At 36.8% G+C, this 18,518-nt stretch overlaps 1 protein-coding gene across 1 annotated transcript; it reads left to right on the top strand.

Annotated features, from left to right (window-relative positions):
* The first annotated feature begins 113 nt into the window (after positions 1–113).
* On the top strand, positions 114–17,084 carry HTATSF1 (HIV-1 Tat specific factor 1). The gene is made up of 9 exons (XM_006160705.2): positions 114–299; positions 2,001–2,181; positions 2,564–2,611; positions 3,337–3,491; positions 5,217–5,380; positions 6,469–6,568; positions 12,489–12,578; positions 13,934–14,071; positions 14,878–17,084. Exons 1-9 carry the CDS (start codon positions 114–116, stop codon positions 16,048–16,050), a joined length of 2,235 nt encoding a protein of 744 aa, XP_006160767.1. The 3' UTR covers positions 16,051–17,084.
* Positions 17,085–18,518: the final 1,434 nt, after the last annotated feature.

Genomic DNA, 18,518 nt, shown 5'->3' with positions numbered 1-18,518 from the left:
CGGGGGACGGTGGGGCGGGAGCTGAGCAGGGCGACCTCCTTTTCTCTGCTTTCCTCCAGTGCCACTCGGCCTTTTCGCTTGCCTGGAACCAGCTCCTGGTCTAGGTAGGAAACATGAGCGGCAGCAACTTGAATGGGAACGACGAGTTTGATGAACAGTTGCGAATGCAAGAATTGTATGGAGACACCAAGGACGGCGACACCCAGAACGATCCCAGCGGAGAATCCAGTTCTTTAGGGCAGCAACCGGAGGACACCCCCTACGAGTGGGACCTGGACAAGAAGGCTTGGTTCCCCAAGGTAAGAGAGTGGCACCGGCGCCACTGCAGAGCGGGCCGCCTGGCCATCCTCGCGGGACACTCCTTTTAGGTATACTTTGCTGAGGTCTTTGGCAGATAGTGACGCTTCTTTTTGTTGTGTCTGTTGCATGTGAAGGAACTTGGATCTTTAGGATGGTGTCTTAAATGTAATTCTGAAGTCTTTTCTGTGCCTTATTAATTTTGTCCGTGAAGGTCACAGTTGGTTATTACACTGCATTTTATTGTAAAGAAGAAAAACAACAAAGGCAAATTTGGTAGCTGTTCATCTCAGGTAGACAGCCTCACTTATCCAAGGAAATCAGATGTTTAACTTATTCTACTATGTATCTTGATTTTTTTAAAAGGAGCCGTTTATTGTACCTTTACTGATGGAACTTTGTTTGCACCCTGCTACACTTTGCTACTAAATTTTGTCCCTAGGCATAAATGTTTGAGCAATGTAACGGCAAGAATATGACTAGAGATGCACAAAATATGGTGAAAGCGATCTGCGTGTATTTATTCAGAGTACTTGGAAATTGTTAAGTATTTTATTTCAGCGTAGAAATAAAAGAGCTAGTGTTAAACTTGGTTCTGCAAACTTTGTGATAATAATACCCTAATCTAAGTCTCATGTAGGTGGAAAAAAGCATACTGAATAGCACACTAATTGAACCACATGCCAATAATAGAAAACGCATCTCCATTATGTGATTGGACTCTTAATTTTTAAAGTCTTTATTTCACCTTTTCTTTCACATTTTGAATCTATGTACATATTCTGATTGCTCCAATTGTTAAAATGTACTAGTTCTCTTCTGTAGTGGTAATGCCAATTTGAGTGCAGATTTAGTTTCTTTGGTCATTTGAATACTTTTAAACAATAGTCTGATAATGGATGGATTTTTAACTTTTTATGTTGCTGAAACCCAAACTTTTTTCCCATTCTTGTGTGTGCCTAGTATTAATTGGTATGGTGATAATAACTACATTTCTTGAACTGCGCAATAGTACTTTCCCCTTACAAGCCAGAAAGATAGATAAAAATCAGATTCTTCTTAATTCATTCAGACAGTAAATGATAACGTAATTAGGGATAGAGTTAAGATGAGCATTTATTTTTACAATTGTTAGCCCATTTTTTTATACACCAGATCAGAGTTCCAGTCTGTGTCCTCTCTTCATACAGATATTTTAGTATTTAGGGTACCTATGTATTGGGTCGTCAGAAAAGTCATGACACATTTTTACATAGAAAAATACTTCATGATGTTTCGGACAACCCAATATTTGTGTATCCATACAGTAAAAGAAAAGTGAGTTTTTTGATTAGATTATTAGTTGGCTGTTGGTTTTCACTCTGTTTTATTATCCGGTACTTCTGTTGTTATATCTATTTGTAATCTTTGTCAAGTTAGGATGTAGAGAGATGGTAATTTATAAATGAAATGACTACAAAAGGTACCCATATAACTTAAAATTCTTTAATACTTTCTCAGGCTATTGATGATCCAAGTATTTTTTGGTCATCTTTATTGTTTTATGCACAGTTTTCTATATAAGTGACGATTCTTGCATTTACTCTTTAATTACTACAGCTATTACCTATATAACTGAATATACTGTAATATAAGACCACTTAAACTTTTTATGGGAATAAATTTTAATTTCCGTATATGTGTGTGTTGAATTTCTGGTTTAGATCACTGAAGATTTCATTGCGACATATCAGGCCAATTATGGCTTCTCTAATGATGGCGCATCTAGTTCCACTGCAAACGTACAAGATGTTGATAGTAGGACTGTAGAGGAACCTCCGCAAAGAATACCCCCTGAACCTGCTGATCCCAGAAAGAGGGGAGAAAAAAGAAAGAATGAGTCAGGCAAGTGATTCTAGCATGCAAAACATGAGTGTAAAAATTGTAAATGTGAATGTGTGTACATAAATTACTTCTTGGCAAATTGTAATAGCCTTAAAGGAGTAAAAAGATGAGTTTTTTTTCCTTTAATGTATTGTCAGAATTATAAAGAATCAATGTCAGCTGGCCATTTTTGTCAGACAGGGCTCCGAAACTAATTGTCTGTCCAAAGATCCAAATGCATTGAAAGCCGGGTAGTGATTTGAGTTTGTCTGTCTTTGTGTTTCATGAGTAAGAGGAAGTTCCTAGAAGTTTAAAGAAACTGCCATGTTGTCAAGATTTCATAATGTGATCCTTAATCTTTTCTTGCAAGAGTTTTGTTAATTTATTTCATTTTGTTTTTCAGGATGGTTTAATGTTGAAGAAGACAGAAATACAAATGTATATGTGTCTGGTATGTAAATCTCTTAAACAAATTTAGGTTAGGAAATATTTGATTTGGGGATTTTTCTCAGCAATTTTTAATTTTCACTTTTTCTGAAGCCTATTTTTCTTATTTTTTAAATATTTGCTATAGGGTGCTTGTGCTTGCTGCGAGAGACACAGTCGGGGAGAGAAAGAGGGAAAGTGAGAAAGGACCCTGCAGGGGGTATGACCACACCACAGTCCTTTCTCCTCCATTCTCCTCTTGGGATTTTAGGCATGTGCACTCACATGCCTGGTGTGTTTTTTAAGCCTCCAGGTCCAGGACTTGAAGAGCACAGTAGGCCATGCGGGATCCAGTCGCCGTAGTCACCATGCTGGCTCTAAAAGCCCATTTTTTAATCACTGTTATTTTTATCAGTTGCTAACATTAGTGAGGAATATGTACGTTTATTATAAATCTTTGTGTATAACTTGCATGTCATCCTTTTAACCTGCTTTAGATAAGTTACAGATTTTTTTTGTCCCTTTAAATTGAGTGAGGCTTAAGCAGAGCATAATTTTAATGTATACTCAAGTATATTAAAAAGTGAAATTTGTTCAGTTCAATAGATGTGGTATATTTACATATATTTTAGAAAATCACATTGCACTCACCTAAGTTAGAGATTTGTAATTGGTAGAATGCTAAGTAACTCTCCGTTTTATTATAGATGCCTTTATAAAGATTTTTTAAAATTTTTCCTAATATCACAGGTTTGCCTCCAGACATTACAGTGGATGAATTTATACAGCTTATGTCCAAGTTTGGCATTATTATGAGAGATCCTCAGACAGAAGAATTTAAGGTCAAACTTTACAAAGATAATCAAGGAAATCTTAAAGGAGATGGGCTTTGCTGTTATTTGAAGGTTTGTTATGTGGTCAAAAGGTTCTTATAGCTGCACTTGTAACTCAAGAACCAGAGCTGTAATCTTTTATCGATGATAAACAAGATCAAGAACTATACAAAACAGGTTTGATAGCAAACTGCAATTTCAGATGGTATCTGTGTGTATCAGTTTGGTAAGGTTATTCATTAAGAAAATATGTTACAAGGTAAAAATATTATGTAAGTATGTGACCAAGGTACTTCTTTTCTTTTGTCTTGAAAAAATTCTCACTGTAAAGATCTCTTTACGGATGTATTGGGTTGTCAGGAAAGTCATGACACATTTTTGCGTAGAAAAACAGAAGAGTACAATGACCTAATATATAATCAATCCAGAACACGTTTTAAAAATCCAAGAAGAAAAAGAGCCAGTGACACTGGGATGAAATAGACTGGGATCCAGCTCACCGTCTGCTTATATGAATAAAGTTTTACTGGAACATAGCCACACTCATTCATTTATGCATTTGTGTATAGCTACTTTTATGTGTCATCAGCAGAGCTGAGTGGTTGTAGCAGAGACCTCGAGACCCGCAAAGCCTAACATACTAACTGGTCTTTTATAAAAGGACCTGCCTGACTCTGTATTAATCCATAAAGGAAATAATAACTTGTACTTACTGCTTTAAAATATTTTTGAATGAGTGAGAAGAGAGCAAATATTAATAGAAATGTGTAAAATTTCATGTAGTTATGGTACCATAAATTACACAGGGAAAGTTCAGTGCCAAAGATAGCTATCATTTCTGGAACACCTGCTGCCTTAAGAGCATTTGTTACACGTTATTTATTGCAGGGTGCGCAAGAGAAATGGGCATTACAGGTACATATGTTATAGAACCTGAAAATAACTACAAAGTAAAATAGAAATGATATCACATACCTACATTTTAGTTGGTGAACTTAATAAAAAGGTTGGCTGTACTAGTCCCAGCTTCTTTTTAAAAAAATGTTTAAATTTCTATTTAATGACTGTACGTCTTTACAGTGTAGAACATGGTTTTTCCCAGCATGAATACAGTGCATATTAGTCAAGTCAGGGACATTACTATCTACATTATCATCAGCAAGTAACTTTTTGTTTTTGTGTCTATTAACTATGTTGTTTGTTTTTCCCTGATCCTCTCCCTCCCACCCCTTATTACTCATCCCCTCCTCTACTGTCTCTAGTATTTACAGTTACCTTCCTTGCTATTACACCTTCCAGTCTGTCCGTTTCTACTATAGAGCACAGACATTTGGTATATATTGCCAAGTTTCTTGAGTCATCTGGTTTTTTACATAGGACTACTATAGAATTTTGAAACTGAAATGTACCTTAGAAATCACCCAAGTCTGACCACCTCATTCTGCAATGAAAAATCGAAGAGGCAAAACTTGCAATAATAATACAATTTATTGAGTTTTTACCATATGCCAGTCTCTATCCTTTCCATTCATAATTTTATTTCAAGGACCCTGTGATTTTTACAGCTGAAGAAATTGGGGCTCGAGGAGCTTGAGTAACTTGCCCAACCTCACAGCTGTGCAGGGACAGCTATATCTGAAACACAGGCTTCTCAATTTGTATTCTAGAGTTGTTTATCCCTAAATAGGCAGTTATATTTAAATCTCTATTGTACGTATAGTCATTATTCAGCTAAAGAACTGAAGTTTCATTTCAGTGCATAACTTACTGGTTTTATTTTATTCGACCTTTACAAAGAGAGAATCCGTGGAACTTGCATTAAAACTTCTGGATGAAGATGAGATCAGAGGCTACAAATTACATGTCGAAGTGGCAAAGTTTCAACTGAAGGGAGAATATGACGCCTCAAAGAAGAAGAAGAAATGCAAAGACTATAAGAAGAAGCTGTCCCTGCAACAAAAGTTTGTACTTTTTCTTCTTAGAGTATATTTTGGTAATGGCCACCTAGTTTTCTTCCATCAGATGGTCCACAAATTCTTTATTTTCAAAGAATTTCATTATATCATCAGGAATGTTCACTAATCTATTCAGGGAATGATTTGGCAGTGGTGGTGGTTTTAATTTGCTAGGGTGTTTGTTTGTAATATAATGGAGGCTTAAATGAGCTAATAGAAACCCTCTCAAAAACACTGAACATCAAATTAAAGAAGATAGTTTAGGCATGTGTACTAGTATACATGCCTAAAATGATCTAGTTAACTTCATTTTCAATGTGGATCGAAATCAGCTACACCAGGAGCTAAATTTTTATATACAGATTTGTTAGTGAGTATTGAAAATAAGAAATGATACCTTTTATCATTTTATTTACTGCGTAGCTGTATATGGTATATACATGGTATCTTCACATTTCGATTATTAATATATTTAACACATTTCTAAAACATGCTAGTTTTAAGAAATTAGCCAGAATGATACTTTGACCAGAGTGAGTTCCAGCGACACTTCTAACATAATACTTTGACTAATGATAAATTGATTATAAAAACACCCAGTTGTGATATACCATAGTTTTTACAATGGTTAAAATAGGGACTTAAGATTTTATAAACAAAATGTAAAATTTTAACAAGGAGGGAGTAGTTAACATATTTCAGTGCAGTTTGTTCTTTATAATGATCAAATGCCTAAAACCCAATGCAGTTAAATTTTTTTAGCCTCGTGTATTTTCCTAGAGTCATAAATGCTATATAATTAGCATTTTTCAGGAATCTCATTGGAATGTTTGCATAATCACACAGCAGTTGCTCTGGAAAAATATATTCTGGTGATACCAGACACTGGGTCCGTATTTCCACTGTCCATTATTTTTATATCTAAAAGACCTCTGAAAGTAACTATAACTAAAACACACATTTTTGTTTTGGAATCAATTACCATTGTTAAATACTCAATACTCAGTAAATGATTATATGAACAACGTATGTTTTCTCTCTCCCAACAAGTCTGAAACAAAATTCCATTTTTTGTTACTGTTTTCTTATATTAGGCAGTTGGATTGGAGACCTGAGAGGAGAGCAGGACCATCCCGGATGCGCCATGAGCGTGTTGTCATCATCAAAAATATGTTTCATCCTATGGATTTTGAGGTACAAAGTAGTCTTATTAATAGAAGTACTGATAAGCTCTCTTTCCAGGGTGCCCAACGCTGGCCTTGCCCCGTCTTTCTCATGTCATATCCTGTGTGTTCATGGAGTAGTCAAGGCAGGAAATGGACCCAAGAATCTAAGTTTTTTAGTTTCCCTTTGTTTAACCCAGTGTTCTTTCAGTTGTATTCCAGGTTAGTATTTAATACTCATACTGTGGCCCTAAACCATACTGTGGCCCTAAACCACAGCTACTTGTTGTGGTAAATCATTAAAAGGTATCATCATTAAAAGATCAATGGGACCTGCTTGTGGATTAAGTGCTTTTTAGCAAGTATAGGCTACTTTTGTGAAGAATACCAGATTCACACTTGCAAATACAGGCTTCACTTTGGTACTAAAAGTCCGATCCTTTAAAAACCTTAGTTTAATAGAATACAGCTCTTCATTTGTAAGTAGTGGAGATTGTTTTTCAGGACCTAATTTTCTGAAACTTTAACGATGGCTCTTAGGAAGACATTACAATATTTAATGTCCATGTAAAATTCCAAGAACAGCATAGAAAAGTGATTAAGGAAGAGCTAACTACTAAGGAGGTTTAAGGAATATTAATTGTTCTCAAGGTGCTTTCTGTTGCATTCTGCCTCTGTTAACCTCTGTCTGCCAGTGTAGACCAATGTGGTCATTAGTGGAAAAACATTTATTATTTTCTGGCTGGTTCTGAAATTATTCATACCAGATTACATATGAGATAAAACTATGTTCATAATTGTAAAAGTCCAGGTTTACAAATGATCTAGTGATAACCGATGACTATCATTGTCCCTTTTGTGCATTTAAACAAAGGCTAAGTGGCAATATCATTTTAGCCCCATTAGAGAAGGCTCTCAAGTGGATGGTTTAGCTCTATCAGTGAGTAGTGAGGTAATAAGGATTTTTGTGCACCCATTGAGTCTGAGCATCTTCCAAGGTCATTAGGAAGATACATGTGGTCTCTTTGTAAGATTGCTTGATGTCTCTTCTGACCCAAAAAATGTTTTAAATGTAGTAGAGTTATTTTAAACTTGCAGTGATAATGGAGTATGTTTTAAGACCACACATGTATATATATCCTCCAGCTGTTTTTTTCAAACACTGTCCTTGTCAGGTGGACTTTTATTTTTTTTTAGGTTTTTTCCTCCCTTCTTTCTTTTACATTCAGTCACAGCATACCAAATGAATTTTCCCATCCTGAGTACATTGTTCATTGGTTCAGTCAAAAATATTACTATATATATTATCATCAACAGATAATTTTCGACTATTGTATCCCTTAAATGTTTTGCTTCTTTCTTTTTCCCTTTGATTTCTTTTGTCTCACCCTCCCCCATTTCCCAACCTCCTGCGACACTGTTTCTAGCATAAAGACATGGAGAGGAACTGTGGGTTCTTTTAGGTTTTTGCTATACACTACTTGGACTCACTGGAGAGAGACAGAGGGAATATGAAAAATCACCCCCCAGGGGGATGGTCATGCTGCAGTCCTTTCTCCACTAGTCTCCTCTTGGATTTTGGGTATGCGTGCACATGTGCTTGCCTTGATTTTCAAGCTGCCAGGTCCAGGACTCAAACTGGTCAGCCATGTGGGAGTCCAGTGCCGTAAACGCTATGCCACCTGCTGATCCCCAGGTGGGACTTTTACAGGGAATACGTAAATGGATCACAACATCTAAGCTAATAGACACTACTCCAGAATTTCCTATGGTTTATCACATTTTATCCCCTCGGGAACTAGGTTGTTTGTTAGGTGACATTTATTTCTGTTGACTTCTGGTCTTTGATTTGCACATTCCATACTTTTATCGTGGAAAGGTGAATGTAAATGCAAGCTTAATTCAAAGCATCTGGAACCTGTGTAAGTAGAAGTCTGCTGGGTAATTATACCTATTCTTGTTTCTACTTCCTGCTTTGCTCTTTGAGATGCCTTATTTGAGTCTGTCACCCTGGACAGACAGCTTTTCCTAGCTAAACAAATATTCTTTCCCCAAAAGCCACGTTGATTCTACCTTAATGTCTATAAATTCCCATCAGTGAATCTTTTTAGAAATACGATTCATGATTGCAGATTTCTGATTGTGGAAGAAAAAGTTGTTGACTTAGTATAAATTTTACTTTGGAGTCACAGGGCTTTACATTACCATTTTGTTCCTTTCATAGCATTTATTATCACCTAAAATAATTGTATCTATTCTGCTAGAACACAGGCTCTCTGAGAGTCAGGACTTTATCTTCCTTGTCTGCTGCTATATCCCTAGTACATAGAATCATGCGTGGCACACAGAAGCCCCCAATAGTTATATGAAAAATAATTGAAAGAGTGAGTGAAACCCTTGTTACTCATAAGCTAGAGTCTATCCATTCACTCAGTGGATAAAGCATTTTCTCTTTAGCATCTTTGCAAGACAAGTTTTCTTTTCATATGCTTAATCCACAAAGGATGGCAGGACACTGTCCTGGCAGTGATGGACTTTTGGATTCACAGATAAAGAAATTCTTGATTATGCTATCCTCGTTCACCTCCTGCCTACTCTTGCATGGTGCACCTAACATGATAAGAGCCTGTCAACAAGAAGGATGACAATCAACATTTTTTGTTAGATGTGTTTGTGAGTCTGAGCTCAAAGTGTATCAGAGTGTATCAGTGTATCAGTTAGATCTCTGCTAGTCAGCGTGGAAGACTCTAGCCATACTTGATTATTTAAATGTAAATTAAATAAAAATTTAGTTACTAAGTTATACTGGCCACATGTGAGTATAGTGCAGATACACAACATTTCTATCATCACAGACAGTTCTGTTGTACAACACTGGTATAGATGTTATATAATTCTTGGTAAAAGTGTTCAATAGGAAACCTCTTTTTATTGTGTGTTTTGGGGACATGTTTGATTCAAATGAAGATGCCTGTGAACCTAAAGAACAGACATTAGCATTGAACTTTTTAGTGGAAAACAGAAACTGAATTGTCAGTCTATCCTGAGCTATCAGAAAGAAATCATATTGTGGTAGGGGGTGTGGAGTATGTTTTAATTCCAAACAGTGGACAAATGTTCTAAAAATACTCTTTGGTATCAGGGTAAACAATGAAGGCTAATATTTTTACTGTAACTTCTCAAAGCCTTATTTAGGGAACCAACAGGTGGTATAATGGTTGTGTCACTGGACTCCCACATAGTCTACTGCAGTTCAAGTCCCAAACCCAGGCGCTTAAAGCTCACACTGGGCATGTGTGTGTGTGTACCCAAAATCCTGAGAGGAGAATGGAAGAGAAGGAATTGTAGCATGGACTTTCCCCCTGGAGGGTGATTTCTTGTTCTCTCTCTGTCTCGCTTCAGCACATGTGCCCTAGGGCAAAAATCTCTCTAAAAAAACAAACCAAAAATCCCACCTTATTTAAAAGTGCATTGTCTGGCAAATTTGAATACCAAGAGATGAATCAAAATTCAGGTGCCATGGTAGTTTTCTCAGTGTGTACCCACACTGTCCAGTGGAAATAGAAAGTCAGCCACATGTGTAATTTAAGTTTTTCTTTAGCCACAATAAAAATATATCATGAAAGGGAGAAAGTAATTTTAATAATGAATTTTAATGATCTCGATATATCCAAAATATTATTTCAACATTTAATGAATGTAAAAATGTTAATGAGCTATGTTACATTGTTTTTCTCCCCCTTTGGTATTAAATCAAAATTGAGTGTGCCTTTCATGCTCACTGCACACCTCACTTTGGACTAGCCACATTTCAAGTGCTCAGTGACCGCATGTGGTTAGCGGCAACTGTCCTGGCTCACATAAGTTGAGAGTGGAAAGAGGAATGAGAAACGTGGTTTATTTCCTCTGAGGAAAACAAAACACCACTCTGGGAGCAGAGATTTGAGAGGGGACTACAGAAGTTTTCAATGCATGAGTCTGATTTTAGTCTCAGGTCTATTACTCGCAAAGTCTTATCTTTTTAAAGAAATTTCCATGTGTAGCTAGCTAAAGAGTTTTCCTAAAGGAGGGGATTATTATCTTTAAACATCAGAATACTACTCAACAATCAAGATGCATTAGTTTTTCAAGCTGGCATAAGTAAAAACGGAGGACTGAGATTACTTTGCTAAGATTTGATGTCTTAAGGGGAAAGCACTGAAATGTTAATATAGAAATAAAGGTGATTTCCTCCCCCCACCCCCAACACACACAGGCTAATGGAGTAACATTTAAATTTGATAAATATTTTGAAACAGTTTCCATTTGCTTTTAACAATATCCTGATTTCCCTTGGTGAATAAAAGAGAGGTTTTAGGAATAGCATATAATACTCTGAAAAAGCCTTTATTGATTGTTCACTATGTTCAAAAGTATACAGAACTCGGTAAAGCCAGGTTCCTGCCCTCTGGAAGTACACAATCTAATAGCTAACCAGATACACATCACCAAAAGCCACCACATGACATTTCCAAGTGACTCTTATGCCCCACTCCCCATTCTTCTCAGATCTGACAATTCTAGATAATACAAATTACATATTGACTTCTTCTGCAAGATTAGGCTTTATATGTAGAGAATTCCAGAGTTGTGCTAGCTGTAGTTTTAATAGTCTCGGAAGTGTGCAAATGAATTAAGTTTTTATATTTTGAGTTTTAAATCCGATTTCAGTAACTGCCTACCAGTTGTTTGTTGTTTGAAGAACATTAGAGGACGAAAGCCATTTTTTGTGTAGTCTCTTTAGTTGATGAGAAAAATGGAGACCCTATAAGAAAGATGCATTTAAATGTTTCCTACACAGTGTAAGTTAACATCAAAAGAAATCCATAGATAGGATACCTTCATTTATACAGGTTGAGCATTCCTAATCTGAAAATCCAAAATCTGAAACTTTGAGTGCCTACATGATGCCGCAAGTGGGAAATTGTATACCTGATCTTATGTGACAGGTTGCTGTCAAAATGCTGCAAAATAAAGATATTGTGTAAAATTACCTTCAGTCTATATGCATTAGGAATATATGAAACATAAGTGAATTTTATATTTAGACTTGGGGCCTATCCCTGAGATACGTTTACATAGATGCAAATGTGCAAAAATCTGAAATTTGGAATAGTTCTAGTCCCAAGCATTTCAGATAAGGGATAAAGGACCTGTATTTGCATTTAGCTGAAATTCAAGTTGAAAATGCAGCTTTTTCTGAGCTTTTTTCCCATGCATTAAGACTTGGAGAAAGATTTATTAATTCCCACAGGGAATATTAATTCATTTTTATTGTGAAGAAGAAAGTCTACCTGAACTCAAGACCACTAGAAACTGCAGTGCTTGAATGTTCTTAGTAAACTCATAGCTACAAGAAAGCAACAGCTAAGACTATATCTTATTGTGTGCTTAATAACAGCCCTTCGTTTGTGTGGCTCTATTGTACCATAGTAGACAGGATGAACAGGAAACCTTATGAGGTTTACCCTGTGAGGTAAAACAGGATCTTGGAGGCACGACAATCTTAGACTACTTAGGCAATGAACAGGATTTCTCTGTCTCCATTACAGCATTTCATAAATAGAAATCTATCCAAAACACACAGCAAAGGGCGCTCATCGGTACAGTTAACGGTGCTTATGCAGAACATAGGAATTAGCAGTCTCTGACTAAACGTGTGCCTCAGCCCCCCCCCTGCCATACTATGTCTTTCCTCCATCTTAAAGCAGGGCAGACATGTAATAGTAGCTGCAGCTGTTCTGAACTTGATTTGATTTGTTAAAAGTTTAGTAAGACTGCAGACAAACATAACCAACCTTAAACAAAAGCTTTCTTTACTTCTTGGTTTGTCAGAACTAGAAATTTGATTTGTAGGATTTGTAGTTAAAAGAAAAGGGGCAAACCTATTTTAATCATGTTTATTTTTGCAGGATGATCCATTGGTGTTGAATGAGATCAGAGAAGATCTTCGAGTAGAGTGTTCAAAGTTCGGACAAATTAAGAAGCTCCTTCTCTTTGATGTAAGTTCATGGCTTGGTTACATGAATCCTAAAGCAATCATTCTTCCAGCTTAATAAGTTGTTAGCAGACATCAGCATGCCTCAGAATTTTAGATGAATGTTTTTATATATGCTATCTTGCTGTAGTTATCGGGTAGCAATAATTAGATGAACATAGATTAAAAGTAAAAAGCTTTGATAGATTTGGTATGCCTTGCTTGAGTTTTTTTTTTTTTTTCATCATCACTTTATTAATGAGAAAGTATAGGAAAAATGTATGAAGTCTCTTTTTTTTTTTTGAGAGGTTTTTGCTATAGGGCGCGTGTGCTCGCCAGACAGACAGAGAGACAGAAAGCGAGAAATCACCCCCCAGGGGGGGATGGCCATGCCGCAATCCCTTCTCCTCTGTACTCCTCTCGGGATCTTGGGCACACACGCACACGTGCCCAGAGTGAGTTTTAAGCCACCAGGTCTGGGACGCGAACCACGGTCAACTATGTGGGAGTCCAGCGACATAGCCATTGCGCTAACTGCTGGTCCCAAAAATGTATGAGGTCTCATGGATCCCTGTTTGCCCATGCTTTCCTTGTTTTATGAATTATTCTCCTCCATATTTAGAACAATCAGAAGAAGTGTTCTCCTATATATTTCTCCTCATCCTTTTTTTTCCCCATAATTGCCAGTGTGTGTGTGCTTGCCAGAGAGAGAGAAGAGAAAGCACCCTCCAACGAGGTGTAGTCACATTGTAATCCTCTCTCTCTCTAATTTCTTCATGCTGTCAGGTCACTGTTAACTCTAAAATTGATATACAATGATTAAAAGAGTCACTATTTGCTTGTGTGCCATAAGCTATTGGGTTGTCGGGAAAGTCATGATGTATGTTTCTGTTTTTCTATGCAAAAATGCATCATGACTTTCCTGATTACCCACTACTTAACATGTTATTTAATCCTCACAACCTTTGAGTTAGGTAAACATTATTATGCCCATTTTACAGATGAGGAAACTGAAACTTTAGTGATTGAGCACTTTGTCCAGGGTTTTACATATGGTAACTGACAGAGCCAAGATCGAATCCCAGGAGGTCTGACTTCAGGGTTCATACTTCAACAATTATACTGTCTTATCTCTCATTAGTGTGTTGTCAGCAAAAACATTTCCAAGGACATCGTGCTTGGTTTTTCTTTAGTAAGATTAAGCCGAAGAAACAGCTGATTGTATGTCACTGGCTGGCATAAAAGGGAACAAAGATTTTATACATAAAGTCTTTTAACTCAGAGTACAGAGAGAACATTACTGATTACCTACTTTGTCAAATGTGTGTATTTTAAAATTTTATCATTCCTCTTTTTCTTTTTTCTTTTTTGTCTTTGTAGCGGCACCCAGATGGTGTGGCCTCCGTGTCCTTTAGGGATCCAGACGAAGCTGATTTATGTATTCAGACTCTCGATGGAAGATGGTTCGGAGGTCGGCAAATCACTGCCCAAGCATGGGATGGGACTACAGATTATCAGGTAAATTCTGCAACCGTCAAGAGCACACAAATTGTTTCACTGCCCACAAATACTGATCTAAACTTCAGATTTAAGTTTTAGGTTCATTTTAACATGTTTCATTGAACAATGCTTCTTTTAAATAATATTTAACAGTCAAAATTAAAATGTTTCTTTTTGTTTCTAAGTTCAAAATTTTGAGGCTTGCTCAGAATAGTGATAAGAAAAGAGCATAGTAAACTAAAATATTCCTCCTTTTTTCTGTGTTACAAAGATACAGACAGAACTCAAATACTAGTTTTTTAAGAGATGAAACATTTCTACAGTACCATGGTGCTTAGGATTTATGTAAATTATCTCATTTAAGGTCAACTCTGATAAATCAAGATGTAAAGTTTTGAAAACTGTAAAGTGGGAATAACTTTGATATTCCTTTTTTTTTTCTTTTTTTTTTTTTTTAGGAATTTTTGCTATAGGGCACGTACGCTCGCCAGAAAGACAGAGAGAGACAGAAAGCGAGAAACCCCCCCCCCCGGGGGGATGGCCATGCTGCAGCCCCTTCTCCATTCTCCTCTCGGGATCATGAGCATGCATGCACATGCACCTGGCATGAGTTTAAGCCACCGGGTCTGCGACTCGAACTGCAGTTGACCACATGGGAGTCCAGCGACATAGCCATTATGCCAACTGCTGGTCCCGCTTCAATATTCTAAGAAGAGATGCCTTATAAAATCAGAGCACTTTTGTCAATATTAGAAATCTTCAGAGAAGTTAATACTTTATTTTGCCTAGAATTTATTTTAATGGCAGTTTCCATTTATTTGCAGGTGGAGGAGACCTCAAGAGAAAGGGAGGAAAGGCTGAGAGGATGGGAGGCTTTCCTCAATGCTCCCGAGGCCAATAGAGGCCTTCAGCGTTCAAGTTCTGTCTGTGCTCCAGAAAGGGCAGGGCCTTCTAGGGTAAGGCATTTTTCAGAGCACCCTGATACATCTACAATGAATGTTCAAGAAGCCTCAACTGGCATGGCATTTGAAGAACCTATAGAAGAGAAGAAGTTCGCAAAGATGGAAGAGGGAGGAGAATTTGAAGAAGGCACTTCTGGAAAAGATGCTAAAGAAGATGGGCCAGAAAATGAGGCTGAAGAAGGCTACCCTGAAAAAGAGATCAAAGGAGGCAGTCCCAATAGAGAGATGGAAGAAGGTAGTCCTAAAAAGGAGCTTAAAGAGAATGGCCCTGCAAGAGAATCTAAAACAAAGATTCTCAAAAATGATTATGAAGAGAATGGTCTTGCCAAAGATTCTGAGGAAGAGGACGTCACCAAGGAGTTTGAAGAGGAGGATAGCCCCAAGAAAGAGTCTGAAGAGGAAGACTCAGAGAAGGAGTCTGACTGCTCTGAGAAACAGTCTGAAGATGGCTCTGAAAAAGACCTTGAAGAAAATGGTCTCGAAAAAGATTTTGATGAGGAGAGCTCTGAAAAGGAGCTTCATGAAAACCTTCTTGACAAAGAGTTAGAAGGAAATGACTCTGAAAAATCAGAATTTGAAGACAATGGCTCTGAAAAAGTGCTAGATGAAGGCTCTGAAAGGGAGTTTGATGAAGATTCTGATGAAAAGGAAGAAGAGGAAGATACATATGAAAAAGTATTTGATGGTGAGTCTGATGGAAAAGAGGATGAAGAAGATGGAGATGAAAAAGGGCCTGAAGATGCCGAAGAAAAGGAAGATGATGATGCAGATGAAAAGCTGTTTGAAGATTCAGATGAAAGGGAAGACGAAGAAGATGCGGATGTAAAGGAAGATGAAGGCATAGATGAAAAGTTGTTTGAAGATGATGATACCAACGAGAAATTATTTGATGATGAGGATTCCAACGAGAAGCTATTCGATGATTCTGATGAGAGGGGGACTTTGGGTGGTTTAGGGAATGTTAAGGAAGAAGAGCCCCTGTCCACAGGGAGCAGCTTTGTCCTCAGTAGTGATGATGATGATGATGATATTTAATCCAATAAATTCGCTTTTTAGGGAGAGTCCTCCATCTACTTTTGCCTGTGCTTCAGGGTAATTGCTAGTAGTGTTACATGAACATGTGCATAGTGGTAGGACGCTATCCGATTCTTGCATTGATGTTTTTCATTGTTACCTGTACCGAATAATTTAAAATATATGTTAATTGACTGTTTAGTTAAAACTTCATAGTTAAAACGCAGATCAACTGGATACTTGTCCTTTTGTCAGATTTGTTAAATGCATGCAGAATAATATTTTTTAAAGTATTCTGATTGAAGTTTGTGATATTCAGAAATAAAAATAAGTTGATAATATGCCGAAACTAAAAGTTGAACTTGAGTTAAATTGCATTTCAAATTTGTGCTATTGCTTTATTTATACAAAAGTTTTGTTTTTCTAGGGACTTGAAAAACTCCATAGGAGTCTCCTTGGTTCTGGCTTATGTTACCATTATGTCCCCATTTCCTCTGTTTAACCCAGAACATGTTCCTCAACTCAGAAATGACAGGTTGTTGTTGTTGTTGTTTTTCCCCCTGCCCAATCCTTACAAGTTAACATTTGTGGGAGTTTTTTTCATACTCCCTTTCCATTAAAATTGATTCTTAAATGTGTGAAAGTGAGCCTTGTGTGGTCCACAGTTTCCATTATTGTTGAAAATATAGACAAGGAGATGAGAATTCTATTGGATTCTGTTTCTTAGCCTCTTTGGACCTCTTAAATTAATTAAAGCTATGGGACCTCTCCCCAGAAAGATGAACTTAACATGCACCACACAACTTCTTGTGTACAGTTTGAGGAAGTTCATGGATTTGAAGTTTAAGTAAACATTTGTCATGCATACTTGAGCTGCTTATTTTTGTTGTAGAATTATGATGCTAAGTACTATGCGGAGTTGTGTAGTCCCAGTAAACTTGTAACTCTTTCTTCATTGTGCATTTCAAATTCAGTATTGACAGATTTACTTATTTACTATTAAGAAAGTCTCATAAATTAGAAACATTAAAATAAACTGTGTTGGTGCTCTTTCACTATAATGTCTGTAAGTGTAATCATTACCTTGTTTGGACAGAAAAGAGTTTCTATACTTCTAGTGTTTTTGCTCTGATCATTTTTTAGTACTGTCTGGGACTTCTTAAAATCTTTGGGATTTTTACCAGGGATGTCAGTAAATGAGGTGAAGAAAGTTCTATACGAAGAAATTGCAAACCAAAATAGTGTTACCTTTAAAGATAAACCAAAAGCATTTCAACACTAAATAAAGAGTTGGAGAATTGCTTTTCAGTGGGTTGGACTCAAAATTGCAACATAAATTAGCTCTAACACCATAAGAAGAGGGCTGTTTCATTCTTCACATTAAAATGAGTAACTTTGGAAATCCAGAATCTGTCAGAAGATTATACATCTAGTCTGTTTCAAATACTAACCATTGCTTAGTAAGTACTCCTTACCATCATTCTGGAAAGGAAAATACATTAAGAATATAGTAAACTTTCACAATTTTGGATGCCAAATTGTCTAAAACACTAACCCTGTTGCCAACTCTCAGATTACTGTCTCGTATGAACGTGTGTGTGCGCACACGTGTACATGCGCATGTATACTTGTGTAGTAGTTTTCAGTTATGCTGTCTCCATATTCCAACCTCATCCCCTGCTCTTTAATTTGGTTGGTACCAAATATTTCATGTTCTTATATAAACACACTGGAAAGAGAAATCAAACAACTGTAAAATGGTAGTTTATGAGGAAATACAGAATAACAGAAGTTAACTCTAAAGCCATGAAGCACGCACACATAGCCACTTGTTTACCAAATAATCAGGTTTGATTGGCCCTAAAAACTGAGTTTATTGTGAGGCAACAACATGTCTTATTATCAAAAGAATAAACTATGGGGTGGATTTTAAGTGCAGCAATGCTCAGCAGTTAACCTGACAAAATTTCTATGTTAATCTTCCTTAAGACTTATTTACAGAAAATATTAATGCGTTCAACCCTGAATACATGAGGCTTTAAGCATGCCTTTGAATTATTTGAATGTTGTTCTCTGAGTACAAAAGTACCTTGTTTAAGAATAAACTTGAAACTTCACATTAGAAGATTTAAAAAAAAATTACTAGTCTTGGCTATATTAGTAGATATTAAAATCATTACTGCTTTCTACAAAAGAGGCATGATAAGGGCAAAATTAGAATCATTTATTCCAAGTATGTTTTCCTTCCCTCCTCAAGTAAAAACCAGGCTCTTTCTCTCTTTTTTTTTTTTTTTTGAGATTTTTGTTACAGGGTGCATGCGTTTGCTGGAGAGACACAGAGGAACAGTAAGAAATCGCCCCCCTGGGGTGATGGCCATGCCACAATCCCTTTTCCATTCTCCTCTTGGGATTTTGGGCATACATACACACGTGCCTGGCATGAATTTTAAGCCACCAGGTCTGGGACTTGAGCCACTGTTTTTTTTTTT

The sequence above is a fragment of the Tupaia chinensis genome, unplaced genomic scaffold, assembly GCF_000334495.1.
Source record: "Tupaia chinensis unplaced genomic scaffold, TupChi_1.0 Scaffold000706_1, whole genome shotgun sequence".
Classification (NCBI taxonomy): Eukaryota; Metazoa; Chordata; class Mammalia; order Scandentia; family Tupaiidae; genus Tupaia; species Tupaia belangeri.
Note: the sequence above shows the minus strand (reverse complement) of the source record. Positions and strands in the feature narration are given on the sequence as shown.

Bases quoted from the DNA above. Each gene is read 5' to 3' on its own strand.
- HTATSF1 (XM_006160705.2), top strand. From the start codon at position 114: ATGAGCGGCAGCAACTTGAATGGGAACGACGAGTTTGATGAACAGTTG. The intron at 300-2,000 runs GTAAGAGAGTGG...TTTCTGGTTTAG, and splicing joins AGAAGGCTTGGTTCCCCAAG to ATCACTGAAGATTTCATTGC. The intron at 3,492-5,216 runs GTTTGTTATGTG...ACCTTTACAAAG, and splicing joins GGCTTTGCTGTTATTTGAAG to AGAGAATCCGTGGAACTTGC.